At 47.7% G+C, this 25,276-nt stretch overlaps 1 protein-coding gene across 1 annotated transcript in view; it reads left to right on the forward strand.

The window, feature by feature from the left end:
* The window catches only part of MICAL2 (microtubule associated monooxygenase, calponin and LIM domain containing 2), a 229,848-nt gene that overhangs the window by 155,276 nt on the left and 49,296 nt on the right, over positions 1–25,276 (forward strand). Inside the window, exons 27-31 of the mRNA XM_070473390.1 lie at positions 6,360–6,540; positions 7,536–7,723; positions 11,335–11,406; positions 16,492–16,625; positions 18,930–20,271. Coding sequence (XP_070329491.1) covers positions 6,360–6,540; positions 7,536–7,723; positions 11,335–11,406; positions 16,492–16,625; positions 18,930–20,271 — 1,917 coding nt within the window. The remainder of the gene's footprint in view (positions 1–6,359; positions 6,541–7,535; positions 7,724–11,334; positions 11,407–16,491; positions 16,626–18,929; positions 20,272–25,276) is intronic.

Raw genomic sequence — 25,276 nt, forward strand, 5'->3', positions numbered from 1 at the left:
AGTACACATGTTTGCACACAGACGTGCCCCATGGTCAGCCTGGGGGCGCCTGGTGAGCATGCCGCTGGGCAGGAGAGCCATGCCCCAGCATGGCAGGTGGACCCGAGGCCCAGGGCCGCCCATCCGTGCACTCATCCCCTGAAAGGCCCTGGAAGCTGGGATTCCTAGTAGTGCACGCTCCTCCAGGGTGACAACTGTGCTGTCTATAGACACCTGTGCCTTTATCTTTGAAAGGGACATGCACTGCAAAGGCCCTTGGTACTAGACCAACAGATCCCTCCTGGGGCACTTGGATGGAGGGAATACTTGACACAGGCTCCTTCCCAGGGCCCTCGCCCATCCTGCTGGGGGCTTGTCAGTGTCCCCTCACTCATCACGGTCCAGGAGGAGACTGCACTATGCTTAGTATCCTGGGCATGGGGATACAGGCAGTGCTGTGTATTTCCCATGGTACCCACCACCTACTGTGTGGCCCTGGCCTCTGGACTCATAGCACCAGCTCCTCTCAGAGTCCCCCTAGCCAGTAGCTTTCTATTATTACTCATCTGTGCGTTGCCTTGTCATCCCTATTTGACTTTTCAGTCAAATAACTCAAAAAACTTTGACCAATCATTATTGATTTCCTTTATTAACTTTACTCTGTTGAACTCCCTGGCTTGGATTCTGTTTTCTTGACTGATAAACTTAAGTTCCATTGCTCTTGTTAAACTTCTGTCTTCCAAGAGAACAATGGGCAAGAGAGCAGAGGGAGCTTTAACAAGCCCAGAGCCAAAAGTGGCTCTGGCAGTTAGGAGCTGCGTGACCTCGGACCAGTGAGATAACACCTCTGGGTTTCAGCTTCCTAATCTCTAAAACAGGCTTAATGATGGTACCCAGGAGAACCTGTTGCTTCGTTGTCTTCCTGGGTTCTGGAGGAGAGTGGAGAGTCTCCAGACTTGGGGAGAAACAGGAACAAGTTTGCCAGCAGAGAGAGGGGCAAGGGTGCTCCCCCTGACACTGTAGGAGGGGCCTGGTCACAAAAGAGCCTCGAGACTTGGCTGCTTGGGGCCAAGTGAGGAGAGACGTTTCCCCGGACACTGCCTGCCTGCCTCTGGAGTCTCCTCCTTCTCCAGGGAGCAGGGGTCTGGCCTGAGCAATGGGAGGAGACTGAGGTGCTCAGCTCTGAGCATATCTCCTTCCCTCCAGGAGGCCGGGGCGGCTGCTCTGGGAAGGGCTGGATCCTCCTCACCCTCCCCAACCAGGCACCTCCTTCCCTGGCAGCTCCCAGCCCCACAGAATTCTCCCTGTGAGCACCAATAACTTCAGGCAAAGCCTAGGACAAAGAGCAGCTGGGCCTGGGGGAGAAGGCACCAGTGAGCACACCTGGGCCCTTCACCTGGGGCTGGTCACAGACACACTGCTCTGTGTCCAGGGCTGGCTGATCCCACACACCCTTGGGGTGGCCCCGGTGGAGCTACTCTGGTCTCCGCGTTCTCCCACTCATTCAATGAAGATGATCATAGCATCTTTTCAGGATGGGGGGATATCAGAGAAGATGAATGTAAACTGCTAAACAGGAATGTGGCCCCAGGTGATGAGTTGGGACTGCTTTTGTTATTGCTTTTAGATTACTTCCGTTACAAGTATTAGTACCACCAGAACTACTGCTACTGGTCTGTGCGTGTGGCTAGAGATCCTCAGGGGAATGAGAAGAAGTATCTGGAATAGAAGTGTGAGTGGAGAGATTTCCTCTTAGGGCAGCACTGAACCTGAGACCCAGCAGTCGCCTGGGCCTTGTGGGGCAGGAGAAGGGAGGAGCATGTCCTTCTTGGGGGTCTTCTGCCTGAGCGAGGCAGTGACCAGAAGAAGCACCAGCTTCTTTTCCACAAGTCTCCATGACCAGGTGCACGCCCCCCACCGCCCGGCCCCTGCCCCTCCACTGATACCCAGGCTCCCCTATGAGAGACACTGGCCCTGACCCTGCTGCCCTGGGGGATCTTCATTCAGCCACATCCCCACCCCTCCAGAAGCCAGGGAGCCAGCCTTACCCTGACCTATCCCTCAGCCCTGCTGGCAAAGACAAAACTCTCCAGGAGAGAGAAGGAGAAGGAAGAAAGCAGACCCTGGGTATTCTTGCCGGTTTGGGCTGGCCTCTGAGATATAGGGGGCGTGTGTCTGCTGCCTGGCACAGCTCACCTCCACTGCCTGCAGCCGCCCATGCGGCCAAACTGCTCTCCACTCCCTCTCCCCTCTTCCCCGCCGTGTGTGTTCAGCCGATAGGTCTCCTCCAGCTGCCTCCTCACTGGTCTCCCTCTCTCCCCCTTGTGGGTCCTCCTGTCCTCCTTCCACTCTGTGACCAGAGCTATCTTTCTTAGAGGAAAATCTGATGATGCCAACTGCCAGCTTCCAGTCCTTCAGTGGTTGCTCCTAGAGCAAAACCCACCCTTCACCTCGCCATTCAAGGCCCTTCCTGGTTTGATGTCAATGCAATCATTTCTCACTGGTTTCTCTTCTCTACCCTCTTGCCCTCCAGTCACATGGACTTAGCTTCCATTCCTATGCAGGTGGCAGTGCTTTCCCACTTTGCTTTTGCTCCCGGGGTCCACCCCCCAGAGCACCACCTCTCCTTTTCCTGTTCAAATCCTCCTCATCCTCAAGCCCCTTTGAATCGGAGCCTTGTAACCAAAGTCTTTATTGCATGGAAGTTTGACCTCCCTCCACTCACACCTCATCTTGGCCTCACTCTTTTGGGTCTACCTTATAACGCAGGTATTTGTGAGCAGACCTTCTTTCTCCTGTGGGGCAGAAAGAGGTGCTTTGAGGCAGACCATGGCTGACTCACCTTTCAAATCCTAGATCAAGAGATCCTAGATCAGAGAAGAGCACAAAAGCTTCTGCTGACCATGCAAGTAGCTGCGCACACAGCTCACAGGCACTCACATCTATACTCACATATGGACCAGGTATAGAGCCAGGTCTCTGCTGCAGTAACTGTGTAACAAGCCTCCCAAACCTTAGTGTCTTGTAACATCATTTTTCTTGCTTGCGGGTCTCTGGGTTGGCTGCGTGGCTCTGCTTCAGGCTGCAGCTATAACGGCAGCCTGGGCTCCCATGGGATCAGCCAGGCTGTAGGTTGGCTCTAGATCTGTTCCATGTGCCAGTCAGGGACCCCAGGCTGAAGGGGCAGTAGTCACCAGGGACAAGCTCTTTGCGTGGCCAGCAAGCAGGAGTGCATGTGGACTAGCCAAAGAGCGAGGACATTGAGAGGTGCAGCTCACATCATGCCCACTAATTTCCGCTGGTCAAAGCAAGTCTCAGGGCCAAGTCTTGGGGCAACTGGACAGAGAAGTTCACCCCACCTCTCTAGGGGGAAAGACTGCAAGGTCATAGGACAAACTACAACTCTGTTATGGGGAGGGACTGAAGAACTGGGGACGCATCCCAGTCCAAACTCATAGAATAACCGCCATGCATATTGGGGCCCATTTGTGGTTCTGTTCCGCTCACAGACATACAGATGAGGCCTCATCCTCTGATGAAATATACTGCTGAGTGCTGGTGTCTTAACCTCTCTGTATACCTGTTTTCTCAGCAGCAAAATGGGGATAATACTTCTTTTCCTAGAATCTGTGTGACACTTAATAGACTTATTACATGCTAAAATTCTCGATAAAAGTACTCAGTAAAAGCTGCTGCTATTATTATTGCTACATAGTCAAGTATTCAATTATAACACTTACTCCCCAAATGCATCTCCTCCATCCACAGCCTCACCAGTGCAGAAGGGTCCTCACAAACAAGCATGCACTGTACCAGGGCTTACAAACCAGTGACCACCTGGCTGCATCTGCTTGTAAACATGTTTTATGGGACCTGTATAATATTTTTAAATGTGTGGCTTTGCACATAAAATCAAAATGAATTATCTTCGCAGATGGTAAATAGAATTAGGGAGTAGATAACATTTCCCAGAAAGAGTGTGTGGGTGAAAAAATGAGAGGGCCTAGGTGGAAGCATGAAGAACCAATCATTTAAGGGTTGGCTAGAAGCCAGAATGGTTGAGATGGAACAGTCTGCTAGGCAGGGAGAGAAGGTGAGCCTGGGAGCAGCGAGGGGCAGAGTGCAAGAGCTGCAGGAGGGCCCCAAAACCTAGTGGATTGGATTTAGAAACAAGGAGGGCAGTAGGCACTTTGTTGGGGGTCATTTGGAGAGTGGAGGTATAGGCAAGATTCTAGGGGTTTGAGGGATGAGTGATGTGAGGTGAAGAAATTGAGAAAGTGAGTGCAACAAACTCTTCCAAGAAGACTAGCTAGGAAGGAAGAAAAGTTGGCTTGGAGCGGGGATGGGAGGACTGGAAATAAAAAGTTTTCTTAAAAAGGTAGGGTATGTAAACACTTATGGAAAAGATCCAGTAGACAGTTAATGACATAGGGAAGAGGAGATAATGACCTTGGGGGGGGCCTCATAGGGGAAGCTAAGATCAAGTGCAGTGTCATCCTTAGCGAGGAGAAAGGACTCCTTTCCCACTGTGACCAGAGAGGAGGTCACTGAGCTAGTTAGTGGTCAAGAGGGAGCTGGGGCCCAGGCTGCCTGTCTTACTCATTTATTCACCAACTGATTCATTGATTCATTTAACTGATATTTATTAAGAATCTACTCTTCACCAGGCACAATACTAGCAAAAAAGAAATAGGCAAAAATCACTGCCTTTATCCTCGGCATGGGAGAGAGATAACAAACAAAGTAAATGGGGAATGTGTGTAGTTCATTGGAAGGTGTGATATACTATGAATAAAAGTAAAGAGGGAAGGAGAGAGCTGGGGGTGTGGGTTCCCATTTGAGGAGGATGATTGGGGTCACCTGCTTGAGAAGGCGACAGTTGGTCGAAGGCTTGAAGGTAGAGGGTGAGCGAGCCCTGCTTTTTGGAAGCAGTGTCTCCAAGGAAGAGTTGAGAACCTCTGAGCTGGGGGCCGAGGAGAGGGCGGGCTGAGTGTGGGAGAGTCAGCATGGTGTTCACGTGGTTGGAACAGAGAGCTGGGGGGAAGCACTGGGAGATGAGGTCACAGGGACCCTGGAGGATTGTGAGAGGAGGTAGTGTTATTGTCTGACTTCCTTTTTTTTTTTTTAATACTTTTTAATTAGAGGATAATTGCTTTACAATCTTGTGATGGCTTTTTGCCATGTATCAACATGAATCAGCCATAGGTATACCTATATCCCCTCCCTCTTGAAGCACCCTCCTACCTCCCCCCCATCCCACCCCTCTAGGTTGTCACAGACCACCAGCTTTGGGTTGCCCGCATCATACATCAGTTTTAACAGTCACTCGGCAGCTGTTGAGAATAGACTGAAGTATGGGGCATGGCCAGAGGGAAAGGGGAAACCAGGAGAAGCTGGATCTATAATCCAGACAAGAGATGATGGTCGCTGGGGCCAGGGTGGTAGCCGAGGAGGTGGTGACAGGTGCCTGGATTCCTGGCATATTTTCAAGGTAGAGCCAACAGAATTTGCTGATAGCTCGAGTGAAGAGTGAAAGAACGAAAGGAGTCAAGAATGCCACTGAAGTGTTGACTGGAGTACCCGGCAGGCCCCAGTTGCCATTTACGGAGATGGGAGGGCTATGGGGAGGCAGGCTTGGGGAGAGGTGGAAATGGAGATTTCCATGCATGTGAGGTTAAGGGATCCATTGGACAATCTCCCTGGAGATGCCAAGAAAGCCTTTGTGTGCATGCATCTACATTCAGGGGAATGTCCGAGCTGGACAGAGAGATGTGCAAGTCCATGCTGTCTGGAGTTATTTAAAGTCATGAGACTGAATAAGGTCATCAAGGACATGAGTGTAGATGAGAAGAGAAGCAGTTCAAAGATTGAGTCCTGGGACCTTCCAGGGCTAACAGGTCAGGTCCTGGGGAAAGGGGAACAGGGAAAGAATCAGAGGAGGGGATAGCCAATGGGGGAGGAGGGAGCCACCTATGCTGTCCTGAAAGAAAAACTGCTTCTTGAAGGAGGGAATGATCAGCTGGGTCAGGGGCTGCTGGTGTGTCCAGTAAGAGGAGAAATGAGAAGTTACCACTGGGTTTAGCAGCACAGTGTGATTTTGACAAGAGCAGTGCAGAGTCTGGTGGGCCTGGGGTGGGCCCTCTGCATGTTCAACCCTCCTTTATGGGTTAAATGGGATGGTGTGTGCGTTCATGCCGAGCACACAAGATGTGTGCTCTAAATGCTGGGCTGTCTGGTTGGCTGAGTGGTGGGGACCCAGTGATGGCATGGAGGAGGAGATCCATCTTGGAGCACCCACCCAAGCCTATGGAGGAGGGGCAGGCTCCCTGCAGGGTTATCCATTCCCACCATCTCTCTAGACCCTCTTCTCCTCTCAACAGATGAGCCAACCTCCCCCAAGAAGCCCAAGAGCGTTCCGGAGCTGGAGCCTGGGGATATGGCAGGTGGAGCTGCCTCCCCGCTGCCCTCTGAGTGGACCGCAGTGAGGATCAGCCCCGGGGAGGATGTGGTTGGACAGGACGTGCTGGCCGTGCGCGTCCTGGTCACCAGCGAAGACAGCAGGTACGCTCCCACTGCTGTAGGACGGGGGCAGGAAGAGCTGGGCAAACAGACAGCTCTGGGGCGCTAGTTTTCTCTCTACTCACTTGCAGCTTGGTTCCTTCTGAGGATCATGAGGGGAGACTATTCCAGGCCCCTCTCCTCAGCTTGGAGATGGTGGTCTTCTCACTTATGTGGCATTTTCCTTCTATGTATGAGTGCATGCTGAGTCACTTCAGTCGTGTCCAACTCTTTGTGACCCTATGAACCATAGCCCACCAGGCTTCTCTGTCCGTAGCGATTCTCCAGGCAGGAATACTAGAGCGGGTTGCCATGTCGTCCTCTGGGGGATCTTCCCGACCCAAGGATCAAAACCCGCATATTTTACATCTCCTGCATTAGCAGGTGGGTTCTTTACCACCTGGGAAGCTCCTTCCTTCTATGTATGCCTGTGTCTAAATTTTCTTGTAAGGAAAATCATAAGGACTCCTGCCAGATTAGGCTTCCCTGGTGGTTCAGATGGTAAAGAATCTGTCTGCAATGCAAGAGACCCGTGTTCGATCCCTGAGTGGGAGAGATGCCCTGGAGAAAGGAATGGCAACCCACTCCAGTATTCTTGCCTGGAGAATCCCAGGGACCAGGGAATCTAGTGGGCTACCATCCATGGGGTCACAAAGAATCGGACACAACTGAGCGACTTTCACTCTCACCTGCCAGATTAGATTAGGGCCCACCCTAATGACCTTCATTTTAACTACTTAATGACCTCTGTAAAGACCCTATCTCTAGAAGCAGCCCCATTCCCAGGTACTTGGAGTTAGGACTTCTTATAAATCTGGGGGGACACAGTTCAGCCCAGAACAAAGCCAGAGGCTGGGTGCCAGGCACAGAGGTAACTAAACTACAGCCCTTTCCCTGGAACCCCTTTGTCTGGTGAGGCAGTGATGGGCAGGGCACAGTGTGGGGGGTGGGAGATTGCAGGCCTCCAAGCTCAGCTGTTCTGTCCCTCCACCTCCTAGCTCCGATGCAGAGCCGGACCGTGGTGACAGTGAGGCCTCCAGTGCAGAGCCCTTTGACGAAAGACCCCGGCGGCCGGAACTCCACCTCCCAGCCCTCCTGAAGCCCCTCTCCCGGCATAGCTCTCTGAGAGAGACCCTGACCAGGGCAGTCTCTCCACACGACCTCGGGGAGCCCGAAGCTGTGCCTGGTGAGTAGAGAGCCTGCCTGGGAGAGAGACGGGCTTGCCTGACCCTGGGACGTGGGGGCAGGGGTGGGGAAGGGGGACAGAGACTCTCACAGCCAGTGTTTCCTCATGGAGGACCGTGGGACAGTACGTCAGGCCCTCAGGCTCAGAGGCGGTGGAGCTGGGTCACGTGGGGGTCTGGGGACTGGATGTAGGGCCAGCCTCCCTCTCCACAGGAAGCTTTGGAATCTCAAGTGGGAAGGTGGCAGAGGGGCCTGACTGACTGTCGTGTGTCACAGGCAGAGATAAGCGGTGGGGGGCGGCCCAGGACCCTCTTGCCTGGAGCCGTCTCCTCTGTGAATATCTCCTGAGGGCCCTTTGGCATTTCATAGCCCACAAGGAAGGGAGGTGGGCCCAGCTGCAGCTGGACCACAGGTAGCCCTGGGCAGCATAGTTTCCCTGGGGACACCACAGGGCCATGTCAGTGCCTGGGGCCTGTGGAATGTGCGGTAACAAATGCCCTGTCGCTGAGTGCTGTATTGGTCAAGGCTTTGCCTATACATGGCACCATTTCATCCTCAGGATGACCCTGTGAGGTAAGTAGCATGAAGCCCATTTTACAGGTGTGCAAATGGACTGTTTTCCCAAGGACTCACAACTGAGCGAGTGCTGGGTGCTCCACACTCTAAGAAGTAGTTGTCTTTAGCATTCCAGCTTGTTTTAATAAAGGTGGCCTCGGATTGAGTGTTTTGAGTTAGTCAAGAGCCACTGCTAACCTGTGGGTGTGAAGAAACAGGCTAACAGCAACTTGCCACATCAGGACCAGCGGCCTGAGCGTCCCTGGGAAGAGCCGGAGCGCCACTTGTCCTGTGCTGCCCTCTGGCGGCCAAGAGCAGAACTTCCACGTGAACCTGGAAATGTTCTCGGGAGCAATGGTTTCACAGGAAGACCAGAGCTGGGGCTGGAATCCCGGAAATTCTGGGTTTACCCTCCCATGTGAGCTGGTTTTTAAAAGGACAAATTGTCATCCAAACACATTTGCTCAGGACCATTTGTGGTGCTATCCAGAGAGGACTAGCACATGCAGAGGACAGAGGCTTGGATACTGCAGGCCTCCCCCTCTCCCTGGGCTCCAGCCTCCTCAGTTACGTATACGAAGCCTGCCCGCCTTTCATTCCTTCCCTCCATTTCTTCTCTCTCCTCGATTGCCAGCGGATTTTAGGCAACTTACAAGAGAGGCATAAAACAAAATTGTGTGTCTCTATATATGAAAGAGCACCTCTAGATAAAGTCTCAAGATATCTATCTATATATATATGAAAGCGAAAACCAGTTTAGGAGATACAGACCTCAGAGAGGCAGACCATGATCCTAAACTGTTGCTCCAGTGGAATCATTTGATACAGAGTTTTCCTGAAGCCACAGTTCAAATGAAAACAGACAATAATTTCTCATTATTCAGAAGGAAGAAATACACTGGTTTGCAGCAGGTCTCAGTTCCACTTTTCCTAATGCTTCACCCTATGGAAATTTCCTGAGAGGGATATTCCACTGTGTCTTGCACAATGGCTCTGCAGAAAATGCAGCCATAGTTTTCCCAGGATTGTTTTATGCAGCGCCCCTTGCTGGCAGGTGAAAGCATGACAGCAAAGTATGACAGCTAGAGCGTTTCTCCCAGGATGGGGTTGGATGGAGAGATCAAGGCAGCGTGGCCAAAGCATTTTGTATGAGAGTCCAGTTTAATTCCAGAATAAGAAACATAGTTGACAGAAGTGGATAGACCTCATGACTTTCAAGCAATCTTCTGTCAGTTTTGTGTTCATCCATCATGGTTTCCATCATTGCCAAGCAGACCACATAGTAAGGTTACAATCTCTGGCATAGTCTAAGTGCTGTGTTTTATGTTCCTGGTTACAGTGAGTCTGTCACTGTAGCAGGTAATGTAGGGTTGACATCATGTTGTGGGTGCTATAGGGTTTCATTAATCACACTTTTCACCTAGATAAATGACTCAGAGTTTAGCTGAAGGGATGCTGAAAAATACCAGGACATCACTTTAAAAAGACTCCATTTTTACACCAAATGTACACCATTTGTACACCATGCTCAAAGCAGCATTTTTTACAATAGCGGAAAGGTTAATGACCCAAATGTCCATCAACAGATGAATGGATAAACAAATCGTGCTATATCCACACAATGGAATGTTATTCATCTTTAAAAAGGAATGAAATTGCGACACACGCTATAATATGGATGAACCTTTAAGTTATTATGCTAAGGAAACTCAGCCATGAGACAAGTATTATATGATTTCACTTCTATGAGGCATCCAGAATAGTTCAAGTCATAGAGGCAGGGAGTATAGAAAAGTGGTTACTAGGGGCTGGGGGAAGAGGGTGGCTAGGGATTATTGTTGAACGGAGACAGGGTTTCATTTGGGATGAAGAACAAGTTCTGGAGATGGATGGAGGTATTGTTTGCACAATGCTGCGAATGTACTTAATGCCACTCAAATCTACACTTAAAAATGGTTATCATGGTGATTTTAATATTATATATGTTTTACCACCTTTGAAAGGATTTTGGGACTGCCTCAGCTTATCAAGGAACCTATCGCCTTCTCAAAGTTTTTAGCATAGAGCATGCCCATGATGATGGTTAAAATAGAACTTAAGAACCCCTGTATAATAGAGGTCAGAGAAAAAACTCCGTAATGCTCCCCTAAAACACCATGTTCAGTGGTTCCTAAAAAATCCCATTTAAGAGGCAGGTTCCTAGGTTCCCTCCTTCAGAAACTCAGATGTCTTGGGTCTACAGTGGGGGCCAATATCTGTGTTTGTATAAGTGCCCCAGATGCCTCCAGGAAAGAGGGCCACCACAGAGGCCAAATTTGAGGGCCCGGTATGTGAATGGGATACATTTATATCCCTCTGCCCGCTCTCAGGGCCCAAATGGCCAAGATCCATTTCTTCTGCCTGTGATGTTCATTTTGCTGATTCTCATGGCCCAACCCAAGGCATCCTGCAAGTGTGTTTCCATTGGAACCAGGCCAAGAGGAGGGGTCATGGCCATGGATTGTATAGGGGTTCAGTTAAAATCAAAAGGGCCTAGGGACTCTGGGGGTAACACGGAGAGAGGTTGGCGTTTTCTGCAGCTTCCAGGCTTCAGCGAGAGCAGCTATGTTTCCTCGATGACGCGGTTGTGGCATTGATGTTAGACTTCAGCTTCAAAGAGCTGCTCTGCTAAAAACAGATGTGTTATATATGCATGTGTACATATACGCATATATGTATACATGTATGCATATAAACATGTAAGCACACATGCTTATTAACAATGGGTGAGTTAGAATGATGGCACCTAATTTGAGGTCTTTTCTGAAAGAGGGCAGTACCTGGCCCCCAGCAGTGTCTCAATATGTTTGATGACTGAATGAATGAAAAGTTGGAGGTGTGTGTTACTGAGACAGGGAGGTACCGTCTGAGTAAAGGAAGGGGTCAGTCAACTATGACCATTAGTCTATCAGCTTTTGATAAATGGGCCATAGGAGACAACTCCCTATTTTCCCTATCCATTTAACAGACTCTTCCTCCCTCCTCATCTCCCCTGCCTTTTTCTTTTTCCCACCACAGCTCTGCAGCGGGCCAATAGTTTCCAATGTCCAACTCCCAGCGAATACCAGAGTGGGAGAAGATTCCAGTGCAGTGAGTCATGAGCTCCCTGGGGAAGGTGGGGGCGGGCAGGAGCTGTCTGGTTAATTCTCAGGGGCAGCTGTTCTCACTCCTCACATGTCCTCTCTGAACTGGCCTCCCGGGCGTGAGGGGAAAGGAAAGAAATGTATGTTTGAGTCTATGCTGCTCACTAGACAAAGCACTTCCCAAGGGATTCTCTACCTTCAGCGAGCCTTAGAACTTCACAACTGCACTTGAAAGGGACCCGAGCTCCGAGCTTCTTGAAACAAAGATGAGGAAACTGGCCCAGGGTCTCTATACGTTTTGGTTCAGGACACTGGAACTGGGCTGGGGCCGTCAGCTTAACCTCGAGCAGTAGTGGGTAAAGCAGTGAAAGAACACACACAGACTCAGACACAGACACACCCACCCACACACCCACACACACCCACACCCACACCCCTACTTCTTTCTCTGAGCAGGCTACCAGGACCAGCGCCTGCAGCAGGTGCTAAGGCAGCAGGCTCCCACTAGGGGGCGCAATGACTGCGCGCACGGTTGGCGACGTCCCAGAGCCAGCCCGCGCCTGGCGCCACCCTAGTTAGAGAGCAGAAACTCCCTCTCCAATCTTGAGAGCGGGCGCGGACTCTTCATCTGATTCCAGTCCCATCGCTGCCCTCACGCTCCTTCTCCAGACTTTGCTATAAGAGAGGTGGACCCAGGAAGGCCTTGGGTTAGACAAAAATAAAAAAAGAATTTGGAATAGCATGCTAGGTTTGTTTTTTTTTTTTTTTTTTTTTTTTAGCATGCTAGTTTAGTTGACTTCTTCCTTCTGAGTCATCACTGACTCCTGGCCACTGAGTCATTCTCCCCGAAACCCCAAGACCTGCAGCCCCTTTCCCTTGGGCCAGGCTGGGACAATGGGCACTTTTGGACTAGGACCGCACACCTGGGCAGGCCATGTCACCAGGAAACAACCTAAAATGACTCTTAAGCTATTCTGTAGTTCCAGGCAGGGAAGGTGAGGGAAAGGAGGGAATTAACCTTCAGTGAAGGCCCGGGTCAGGCCTTTTTCACATGTTATCTCATTTACTACCCCCACCTCAAGCCCTCCCTGGCCACGGGAATTCTATGGGTGGGTCCATTTGGGCGCAGATTCCCTCCAGTGCTTCCAGCCGACTTTACTGAGCACCACTGGTATGAAGGGTCTGGCTCGCCCTCAAGGAGGTCCTGGTCGGGGGTTGGGGGTTGAGGGGCGGTGAGAGCTGGGAGTCTGGTAGGGGACCCTCCCAGCAGGGTGGGAGATCCTGGAGGAGGCACAGAAGAGAGGAGACAGCTAACCAGCGGCTGGTTTCTCAGCTATGTCTTTAGTTAGCCCAGGAGTATCAGGTGTTGGTTCACAAGTGGATACAAAAGCTGGGTTGAAGGCCGGCCTCGAGTTTGAATCATTTCTAAGGGCTTGGTGCTTAGTATGCGCCTGGCGCAGAGGAGGCACCCAGTCCTTGCTTACAGAATAAATAAATGAATTAACAGAGGAACTAACTAAAGAATCAGGGGCCACACCAGTTGAACTGAGTGTAGGAAGAGAGAACAGGACTTCAGCCTGAGCAGACTCTGCCCCTAGAGGGCACTCCAAGACTTTGGGAGGATTCAAGAATTGCCCACGCTCTGGATTTGGGGAAGCTGCACCCTGGGATCCCAGTCTTTATGAAAATCTCCAGAGCCATCTTTCCAGTCATCTTCATGGTGCCTGAAAGGACACCCAGTAGGCAAGGCTGGTCTTGTAGGAGGGAGCAAAACTTGGGGTACTGTCTCATCTATCCCTTCACTGCCCTGTTAAGGCTGGTTCGGGCCCCAACCCCAGACAGGTGGATGGAGTGGGCTGCGTGTCTGCCCTTATCACTCTCCCCCAGCTGACCACACTCACCAGAATGATCTCTCGGATCAGGGGGAAAGGTCTCTATTGCCAGATGGCCCAAAGAAGAGGCAGTTGACCGAGGGAGGTTATGGGAGGAGCTGCAGTCTGGATTCTGGTCTGTTCATCAACCCCCTTTGCACGATGGAACTGGAAGGGCCAGAAGCACCCAGGATTGAGGCTGCCGCAGAGGGCAGGGCAGCCCTGGCTGGACCATGCCAAGGTTTCAAGCAAAACAAGAAAGGGCCAGCAGAGAAGGATGTGAGTTGTAAGTGAAAATGAAGCCTCTGGGCCCTGAGTTGCAGAAGTCCTGGCCAGGGTGGGTGTGTGTGGTCTCCCCTGAAACAGGTTAGGGGTTCAGCAGTGCCTTTATTGGACACCACTTGTGTGCGTGGGAGGAAGGGAATGGGATTCATATTTAGCTACCATCTGGCATTTAGGGCTTCCCTGATAGCTCAGTTAGTAAAGAATCCACCTGCAATGCAGGAGACCCCGGTTTGATTTCTGAGTCTAGAAGCTGTGCTGGAAAAGGGATAGGCTGCCGACTCCAGTATTCTTGGGCTTCCCTGTGGCTCAGCTGGTAATGAATCTGCCTGCAATGCAGAAGACCTGGGTTCGATCCCTGGGTTGGGAAGATCTCCTGGAGAAGGGAAATGTTACCTACTCCAGTATTCTGGCCTGGAGAATTCCAAGGACTGTATGTATAGTCCATGGGCTTGCACAGAGTCAGACACGACTGAACAACTTTCACTGTACACTGTGGCATTTACCTTATGCTCTGCGCTGAGCACCTCTTTTTAATCCCATTTTATTTCTTCAACTTCCCCATGAAACAGCACTAGGCTTCCCATTTTTCAAATGAGAAACCTGAGGGGTAACTCGCTCAGTATCAGCCAGATGGTGTGGGTGTGAAGGGGGTGGTGTTCCAGGCTCCCCGTTACCATCCTCTGAGGAAACCAAAGGCCTTGGTGGCTGAGACCTCCTGTCACCTCTCAGCTGGGCTCTGGCGCCCCCTTCCTCTCCCAGGCTGTGACTTGAATGGCAGGTGCGTTGCTTCCCCCATCTCCTCAGGGCCGCCTCCCAGTTCTGAGGCCTCATTCGTGAGGCCATATGTGGAGAGAGACCCCACTCACTGGGTGGGGGTAGGGTTAGACAAAGAGGAGAGAGGGGAGCTCCCAGGTCATGCCCTTGAGAAGCCCAAGCTCTCCTGTCAGCTTGGTTCCCAAGTGTCCTGGCTCTGTTTCAGAAGGTTCCCAGATTGCTCCTCAGAGGAACAAAGAGGCAGTCTGTGGGGCTGAGGGGACTTTGGGACAAGTTCAGGAGTTTGATTCAGGAGATGGCAGAAAGAGGAGAATGAGGGGGCGAGGAAGAGGAGGAGAAGGAATTTAGCAGGAATTTGGCAAGCCCAGGACAGGAAGCACGGCAACAACTGACTCACAGCTTTTGCCTTTTTAGGCTCGAACCATCTGATTGTGGACTGAGATGGGGGTTCGTTTGGGTGACAGGCAGGCCGGCCAGCTGCCCACCCCCACCCGTGTCAGCTCCTGGCAGCCAGTGTGGCCTTTGTCCCCAGCAGCTCCTTCCTGCCACTCTCAGATCTGTTTCCCTGAGTTACCTTTTCCCCTGGAGCTCTTCCGTTGGGAAGCTTACTGACCGTGTGTGTGGCCAGCTTTTCATAGCCCAGGCCTGGGATGCATGCTCCAACATGCTTGCATTTGAGGGAGTAAAGCAGGACAGAGCACTGTATGGCTCCCTGGTGGTCTGGAAGGAATTCCTCTTGCAGTGAGCTTGGGTTTGGCTTGGCCTGGGTGGGTCCCAGAAGAGGGACCTCTCAGCCAAAGGTCTGGGGAAACTGAGGCCAGGGGATCATGTTAAGAAGCAAGCTGAAATCTCATGCCTTGGAGGGAAATGGAAACGGGTTGCCCGAGCAGCCAGAAGTAAGGAGTCTGACAAGAATGGATAGACAAACAGGTGGTCCTGCGAGGTTCCCTGGAGAATGGCCTTTATGTGCCTGGAGGGCTTATGGGAGAGCTGGCTGGGCTGGTGGGTCAGACACTTGATGGGCAAATCTGCAAGTGAGCATGGCATCTTCTGAATCCCTTTGAGGACCTGTTACTGAAATGGTCTGATAGGGAAACCAAACTCTCGAGAGTTTAGGTTTGTTGTTGTTGGGTCGCTAAGTCTCATCTGACTCTTGTGGCTCCGTGGACTGTGGCCTACCAGGTTACTCTGTCTATGCGGTTTCCCAGGCAAGCATAGTTGCCATCTCCTTCTTCAGGGGATCTCCCAGACTCAAGGATTGAACCCACGACTCCTACATTGGCAGGCGGATTCTTTACCACTGAGCAGCAGGGAGGCCCCTGATTTGAGGGTCCTAGAGGGTACATGTGCACACGTGGCGCGTGCCCTCAGGAGAGAGAGGGAATGAGATTGATCTTATAGGCGACATCTGTTAGAACTCTGTTGTAACTAGACTAATTGATTTCAGCTCCCACAGTTCAGAATTAGGCTCATCTTCAGTCCCAGCCACGCTCCTTTCTCCTGTCCATCTGAGCACACACACTCTTGCTTGTTCCCTGACCAACAGGGAGCTTGGCACGAACCCCACTCCATATGCTTCAGATGCTCTGATACTCATTACGACCTCTGTCCCTTGAGTTCTCTTAAAATGTCAGGCTGGTCATCTCGTCCGAGAGCCCCCTTGTGCACCCGTGAGAGGAAGAGCCCGTTTCCTTAGCTGTGACTGCCTCTCCTGTGTTATCCTGTCCGTGCCCATGGCGAATGGTCCAGCCTCTTGTGGGAAGAGGCCTCAGATGGCCTCTTTATTGACTAAGGAATTTAATGCAGCCCCAGGCCCCCATCACAATGGCTTTAGGGCAAACATTAGAGGTAGATATCCGTTTCCCAGAAAAACCCTGGAGACCCCTCTTCCCTCTCTCAGGAGCATTCTCTTGTGCGTGTGAGACATAGTGGTTCTTGGACTTTTCGTCCTGGGACCTCCTTCCCCTAAGGAACCTGATACTCCTGCGCCTGTTCTTCCCAGTCCCAGGCTCTAGGCTCCAGGGCCTCTGAATTGGTCTCCAGCATCTTCCTCTCCTGACTCAATTTATAGAGTGGAGCTTCACTGATAAACCTCCCCTTTTCTTGATAAAATAAGGAAAAATCACAACTCTGTAATGGAGAGCATATTCTTTCCTTGGTAGATTTGATACCAGTGAACCACAAAATGACTGTGTCGCCTCCAAAGGAAGCTTGTCCTCCCCCACCTTCTCCTTCTCCACCCTCTTCTTCCTCAACTGGTGACCTGAACGCCCTGGACAGTCCCTCCCTGCCTCAGGTAAGTGCCTTTAGGGCCCTGCACAGGCATGAGGATGACGCCTGTACGCCCCCTTCTTCCACACTGAGCTCTGGATTCCTAGCATCGTTCAGTTCAGTTCAGTTCAGTCGCTCAGTCGTGTCTGACTCTTTGCGACCCCATGAATCGTAGCACCCCAGGCCTCCCTGTCCATCATCAACTCCTGGAGTTTACTCAAACTCATGCCCATCGAGTCGGTGATGCCATCCAGCCATCTCATCCTCTGTCGTCCCCTTCTCTCCTGCCCCCAATCCCTCCCAGCATCAGGGTCTTTTCCAGTGAGTCAGCTCTTCACATGAGGTGGCCAAAGTATTGGAGTTTCAGCTTCCGCATCAGTCCTTCCTATGAACACCCAGGACTGATCTCCTTTAGGATGGACTGCTTGGATCTCCTTGCAGTCCAAGGGACTCTCAAGAGTCTTCAACACCACAGTTCAAAAGCATCAATTTTTCAGCGCTCAGCTTTCTTCACAGTCTAACTCTCACATCCATACATGACCACTGGAAAAACCATAGCCTTGACCAGACGGACCTTTGTTGGCAAAGTAATGTCTCTGCTTTTTAATATGCTGTCTATGTTGATCGTAACTTTCCTTCCAAGGAGTAAGTGTCTTTTAATTTCATGGCTGCAATCACCATCTGCAGTGATTTTGCTGCCCAAAAAAATAAAGTCTGACACTGCTTCCACTGTTTCCCCATCTATTTCCCATGAAGTGATGGGACCAGATGCCTTAGGTCACCCCAATTGCAAAGCCAGGGCTGGAGAGATGCTCTGTTAAGAGCCCACCCCAGGCCTCTTCATTTGTACCTTTCACAAAAGTGCACTCTGCTCCTTCTCAGTCACCAAGGGCATAGCTAGCCACTCACTCACTCAGCAGACTTTACAAGGCCTGGAATCTGGGCTGGACTGTGGGGTGCAGAGATGCTTGGGCTTATGCTCTGCCCTGATGACCTCACAGAGGGTGTTGAGGAGCTGGCAGCTATAGGGTGGCAGGCAGAGAATGCAGACAGCTTTGGTCGCAGTGGAGAACCTTGGAAGCAGCATCCCACTTGAATAGAAAATGGCATCACTGAGATAGACAGGATTGGACTCCTTCCTTCAGTATGAATCTATCAAGCCTCTGTTACCTGCCAGAGTCTGTTTGAGACTCTGGGAAGTAGAACATGCAAGACAGAATATTTCATTCTCCGGAGACGCTCCTGTCCCATGACCAGAGCTCTGGGCAGGACACAACTGCTCCTTCTAAAGTCTGTTATGTTCTCCCTCTGCCAAGGGCCAAGCTCCTGACTGCTGACAATGATTGCCTTCTCAATGGTGAGGCATGAATCAGGTTTTAAAGGGTCATTGTGCCAAGTCATGTCTGACTCTTTGATCCCATGGACTGCAGCATGCCAAGCTTCCCTATCTTTCACTCTCTCCTGGAGTTTGCTCAGTCTCATGTCCATTAAGTCAGTGATGCCATCCAACCATCTCATCTTCTGTTGCCCCCTACTTCCCCTGCCCTCAATCTTTCCCAGCATCAGGGTCTCTTCCAAAGAGTCGGCCCTTTGCATCAGGTGGCCAAATTATTGGAGCTTCAGCTTCAGTCATTCCAATGAATATTCAGTGTTGATTTCCTTTAGGATTAACTCATTTGATCTCCTTGCTGTCCAAGGGACTCTCAGGAGTCTTCTCCAGCACCACAATTCAAAGGCATCAATTCTCTGGTGCTCAGCTTTCTTTATGATCCAACTCTCACATCCATACAAAAAAAAAAACCCATAGCTGAAAGGGTGTTTGGAAGATCCCAAAGTCTTTCCTGCCACCACAGTTCCAAGGCAGAGGGTAGTTGTCTCTCTTTAATGGTCTCCAAGGAAAAAAGTCTTCGTTTCTTGGTTGTTGGAGGAACATACCAATGGGTAGGATGTGCCCATTAGTAGGCACCATGGCTGAGCTTCCATATGTGCCTGGCCACCCATAAAGGCCAGGCTAGCCCTGCCCTCACTGGTCTGGGAGCTTGTCAAAGGCTTTGCCTTCCATCTGGCTTTCTACCCACCTACTCTAAGACTCAGGTAAGCCTTTTATCAGTGATATGGAGGCTCTTAGCTAATTCTAGCGCATTCCAAGGCAGCCACTTAGAAGGAAGAGTGGCCCTCTGAAATCGCCCTAGGCGGAATTCTTTTTGACTTTGGGTGTCTGAGATCTGAAGAGAGGAAGGGAGGGGGTTGTGGGATGAGATGCACCTTCCTCATGTAAGTAAATGGTGGGAGCTTCTAAATCACTGTTGGTTTTGCCTGTCCCTTCCAGGTGACAGCTTTCAACACCCCCTCACAGGTCTCCAGAGGTCATTTCAGTCCATCTACCCCCATCTTTCTGAGGCGTGCCAAAGCCCATGGATCACCCAAGGATCTCCCCCTGCGTCTGCCTGGGCAGGTACTGGAGCGGACAGAATACTGCCTGGTGAGGCCTGGTGGAGACAACCTCAAGAGCTCCAGGCCATCCAGCCCTGCAGAGGTGGCTTCTGATGGGTGTCAGGAAGCAGTGACCCCTCCTAGGGACATCAGAAGCATCCACAGAGGTCCACACCCCACTGAAGGGAAGGACAGGTGCTTGCCAGACCACCCGCTGTCTCCCTGGGCTGGGGAGAAGCCTGGAGAAGGGAGTACCAGACCCAGGAGGGTAGAGGATGGTGGGTTAGAGCTGGCAGAGGAGAAGTCAGGCTTAAAGAAGTTGGTTCTCACTCCAGAGCAGAAGACTTGGTTGTTGGATTGGAATGACTCCAACCTTGAGAACTTGCAGCTGGAAACCGGGGCACGACTTCCCCAAAAGAACACTAAAAATGGTACAGGAGGCCATGTGCTGAAACCAGTCCGCCCCTTGCTGCTCCCTCAGGCAGAGAAAGAGACCTTGCCAGCCCAGAGACAGTCTCAGGAGAAGATGGGGGCCCCAGCTGAACGGGCGCCTGGGGAGCGAAGCGTGGCCCCACCCAAGTCTCCACTGCGGCTCATAGCCAATGCCATCCGGAGGTCCCTGGAGCCGCTGCTCCCCAACTCTGACGGTGGGAGGAAGTCTTGGGCCAAGCCAGAGTCAAAGACTTTGCCCACTAGCCCGCCTCATGCTCATACTCGCTCATTCAGCTTTCGGAAAAGCAGCTCCAGTAAAGACAGCGATCAGCCATCCCCCAAGAGAGACATGGCAAGCAAGGCCTCAGCCTTCTTCTCCCTGGGCTCCCCGACTGCAAGGACTGCCCAGCCCTCCGCCCCGAGCCCTGCCGCCCCTGTGCTTTGCAGCCACAGCTTGCCCAGCCGCTCATCCAAGGTGTTCCCTGCCCTTGTGTCCCCACCCTGCGGCAAGATCGAAGATGTCCCCACACTCCTGGAGAAAGTGAGTTTGCAGGAGACAGTCCCAGATGCTTCCAGGGTTCCCAAGAAAAGGACCTCACTCTTCTCCTTCAGACTCAAAGACAAGTCTTTTGAGAGTTCCCTCCAAGAATCTGGGCCGAGAAAGGACCCCCAAGACCTCTTCAGCAGCCCCAAGGGGAAGGCGCCGCCCATGGGCAATGCCCAGCCCCCAGAGAAGCAGGTGCAGCCAGTCAGTAGCACCTGCCTGGTGCAGAGGGTCCCTCCTCCTTCTCCAGAGAAAGATGCAAGTAAGTGGTTCTTTCCTAGCAAAAGTCTCCCATTCACGCGGGGCAGTTAGTTATCCTGATTGGATTAATAAGTAGCCGTCTTTCATCTCATTTTGCTTCTCAAATTCTGACAAAAGTAGGAAAACTTGAGTTTGGAAAATTTGGAAAAAAAAATCTGAAAAAAATTAAATTTGAAAGTATGTTGTATAAAGTTTTGAAAGAGACAAAGTGTCAACCATAATTCCTCCTCTTTCTCACTCATTGACCATATGAATATTTTTCACTGTTGTAAAATTTTATATCTTTTAAATCAACATTCAACATTGACATTCAGTCAGTTACCTTATATTCTACACAAATGTGATTTAATAGCTATAGAATATTCTACCTAGTGTATATGTTATTATTTAATGTACTATTTTCTTATTAACTTATGTATTATATATGAATATATTTTTATTTTATATATGGTATTGAATGAACATTTTTATGCACACAGCTTTCTCTTTCCTTTTAATGATGTTTTTAGGATAGTTTCCAAGAAATGGGATTGCTAGTTGAAAGTGTGGATTTTTAAAGATTCTTAACTGACACTGACAAATTATTTTTTAAAAGAGAATTATATGGGTAAAGACTTCATGGGTTCTCTCTGTTATTTCTTACAACTATATGTTATAAATTTTAGTTAAAACAAGGGAAAGGGACCAGTTTATATTTCACCATAATGATGAGAGTACCTTTTTCACAACACTGTCACCTGCATTAAGCATCATATTTTTTCTGTTACTATTTTACTAGTCTAAAAAAAAATTGGTGTCTTTTTTAAACTTGTGTTTTTTTATTACAAGCTTAAACACATTTATGTATATTTGGCTACCAGTGGAACCTTAGGTTTTTTAAATATTTAAATCTGAGTATAATTTTTAAAATTATAAAATTAATTAATATATCAATAGATCAGAGTAATTTAACAATAAAGAAATATTTTTTAAAAGTGACATGTAATCTCTCACCCTGCTCTCCTCCTTGCAGTGGGGGTACTTACCCTTAAACAGTGTAAACTACATGATTTCTTTTTTGTTATTGATATTTGTTTGACTGCTTTAAACAAACTGATTCTACCATCCCTATTGTTGAGAACTTTATTTTTTTAAACTTAAAAAATTTAACTTTTATCTTGGAACTTCAGTTTTCAAGCCAAAATTATTTCTCTTTTGGCACTTTAATCAAAAAACTATGTAAATCAGGGACTTGATTTTGATCTATTCTAAAACCAGATTAAGTAAAGAGTCTCTTACCTAAAAAAAAAAAAGGCTGTATTGATTAACAATAGACTTTATTTTCAGCAAATTCAGGATAAACATGAACAGACTGGAATGTAACTATGCCCTTTTTATTACATTGTAAACTTCAATGCGTTGTGCATTTTTTGATAATACATTCACATGACTCAAAATAAAAGGGTACAAAAGGCATAAAATGAATAGTCCTATCTTCTTTCTCTGTCCCTAAGTCATCCAGGTCCTATCCCTGATGACAGATACTGTTATCAGGTTCTTGGGCATTCTTCCAGACAGAATTTATGAATAAATAAACAAATTTATATATCACATTCTTTCTTTTTCCAGAATTAATAGCATGCTACTGTATTATACACACTGTTTTTGAACGTTTAATTTTATTTTGGAGGTCAGTCTTTACTGGTACATAAAGAACTTTCTCCTTCATTTTATGCTTGCATGATATTCCATTGTGTTGATGTGTTCAATACCATAATTGATGTAGCCAGTCCCCTATGGTGGAAAGTTTAAGCAATTCAAATCTTTTGCCATTGCAAACAGTGCTATGATAATGAAGAACTTGGGCCATTTGACATATGTGCAAGTTTACCTGTCGGACAAATTTCTAGGAATGGAAATGCTAGAACAAAGCACATGTGAATTGAGAATTTTGATAGATATTGACAAATTGTCCTCCACCAAAATGGGGCTGGTCCACCCTTCCAGTGGCAGAGAATGAGAATGCTATTTCTGCACTTGCACTAACCAGTGTGTTACCCAACTTTAAAAAAAATCTTTACTAACCTGACTGGCAATAGACAGAGCGTCTTTTCATGTAATAAAGAATCATTTGTATTTCTTTTCCTGTGAATTGTTGTTTCTTTATCTTTTTTTCTGTTGGGTTGTTGGTATTTTTCTTGATATTATGTAGGAGCTTTATGAAAAGGGACATTTAGCTTTTTTCTTGTGATATAAATTACAAATGCTTTATCTAGTTTCTTGTTTGTGTTTAACTTTGTTTATGGTGATTTTTGTCACATGAAGTTTTAATTTTATATAGTAGTTGTAGCAATTTTCCACTTTATCACTTTTGAACTTTATGTTTATAATGATTCAGAAAGAATATTTTTCTAAGTTTATAGAAGAATCTTTTTAGTTTTTTTTAATCTTGTTTAAGTTTTTTACATTTATATGTTCACATGAAGAAATTACCCTAGTATAAATGTGAGCTATGAATCCACCCTTCTTTTTTTAATATGTCTCTTTGGTTACCCTAACATAGTTTAGCGAATAACTCATCTTTTCCTCTCTTATGTGAGATAACATCTTTATCATATATCAGATTCCTGTACTTGGACTGATTTCCACACCATCTATTACCTTCTCTTGAGTTGTCTGTTATATATCAGTACCACACTGTTTTAATTATTTTCCTTTATGTATTTACATATTTTAAATTTTCTATATTTTGGCATCTGGTAGGAAGAGAATTCTGTTACTGATCTTCTTGTTCAAAACTTTCCTGGCTCTCCTTGCTTGTTTGATATTCTGTATGGACTTAGCGATAGCTTGTCTATGTACCCAAAAAATCCTGAAGAATACTTGTATGGAATTAAGTTTACAAACTAACTGGGAATCTAGTTACAACCTTATGATATGAATTGTCTTTCCATTTGCTCATACCTTTTTTTATGACCCTCTGGAATATTCTAAACTTTACATCATATAGATCTTACATATTTATTGTTGTTTATTACTAGATATGTTCATTTTTGTTGCTATTATAAATAAGATAGTTTCCATTTTATCTTCCTACTAGTGAGTATATGAAAGTTATTGATTTCTATATAGTAATTTTCCACCCATCCATTTTTACTGAATTCTCTTTACTTAAAAATGCTTTTTAATGACTTCTTCTGGGTCCTACCAAAATATACAATTATAACTCTACAGATGATAATTTTGCTTCTTTTATATTATGTACCACTAACTTATGTTGTTTCCTCATTTCTTTGGTTTCCACAATCTCCAGAACAGTATTAAGGCAGTGATATGGTTTCCATATTCTTAACTTTAATGAGAATTCATCTCATTAAATGTTTTCCCATTTAAGCATGGTGCTGGCTTCTGGGTTGACACAGATATATTTATTCATATTGAGAAAATAGCCATCTAGTCCTATTTTTTAAAGTATCTTAAATCATGAATGGATGTTGGACTTTATTAAATGTCAGCACATTTTGAGATGATTGCATAATTTTTTTCTCCATAGTTTAATTGATATTATGAGTTATGTAATAGATTCACTGATATTGAGCCATCTTTGTATTGCTGAAATATGACCATTTGGTCATGATATCTTATTATTTAATATATTTTTCTATTCTGTTTGCTAATATTTTATTTAAGGTTTACACCATATTCACAGTAAGAATAGCCTTTACTTTACTTATACCACATTTATGTGACTTCTTTATGTGCTGTTTAGAATGAGGTGGAGTAGGGAATTCCCTGGTAGTCCAGTGGTTAAGAATCCACCTTCTAATACAGGGTACATAGCAGGAAACTAAGATCCCACATGCTGCAGGGCAATTAAGTCACAATTACTGAGCTCCTGAGCCACAATTAAGAACTGATGCAGTCAAAAATAGATAATAAATAAATATTTTTTTGAATTTGGGATAAATGTGTTTTCCTGATTTATTTATCATGGAGAGTTTCATTAATTTATATTCCTTAAAGAAATAATGTGAATTCCTTACCTTAGAACAGAAGGGGAATGCAAAGAATGGGGTTAGGTTAAGACTGTCCAGTTCTGAAAATAATACCTGTACCAATTGCTAGTTCAATAGCCAGGACATGGAAGTAACCTATATGTCCATCTACAGATCAATGGATAAAGAAGACATGGCACATATTTAATGTAATATTACTCAGCCATAGAAAGAAATGAAATTGTGCCATTTGCAGAGATGTCGTCATCAAGACAGTCTTTATTGACCTAGAAGCTGCCATAAAGAGTGAAGTAAGTCAGAAAGAGAAAAATAGATATCATATATTAACATATATATATGTGGAATCTAGAACAATGGTACAAATGAACTTATTTGCAAAGCAGAAATAGAGACACAGACATAGAGAACAAACGTACAGACAACAAGGGGGGAGTGGGGTACTGGGATGAACTGGGAGATTGGGATTGACCTATGCACACTATGTATACACTGATGAATAAAGAGGGGGCTTCCGTGATGGCTCAAGCAGTAAGGAATCTGTCTGCAATGCAAGAGACCCAAGAAGACACGGATTCTGTCCCTGGTTTGGAAAGGTGCCCAGGAGGAAGAAATACAGCCCACTCCAATATTCTTGCCTGGAAACTCCCATGGACTGAGGAGCCTAGTGGGATGGCAAAGAGACAGGCCCGACTGAGCATGCACGCGCGATGAATGAAATGAATGGCCAATGAGAACTTACTGTGTAGCACAGGAAACTCAACGCTCTGTGGTGGCCTTAATGGGAAGGAAATCCAGAGGCGATAAATGCGCAGGCAGAGTTGATTCATGTTGCTGTAGAGTAGAAACTAATACGACATTGTAAAGCAACTCTATTCCAATAAATTTTTCTTTTTAAAAAGAGCTTTGTGTTTCTGAGGTCTTCTTAAGTCAATATCCTGAGAATGTAAAGATTTTACCTACTCTATCAAATTAGGTCCATTTAGTTTCCTTGTATTTCCTTGCCCTTGCCCA

This window comes from Odocoileus virginianus, chromosome 10 (assembly GCF_023699985.2).
Source record: "Odocoileus virginianus isolate 20LAN1187 ecotype Illinois chromosome 10, Ovbor_1.2, whole genome shotgun sequence".
In the NCBI taxonomy this organism is placed as follows: domain Eukaryota; kingdom Metazoa; phylum Chordata; class Mammalia; order Artiodactyla; family Cervidae; genus Odocoileus; species Odocoileus virginianus.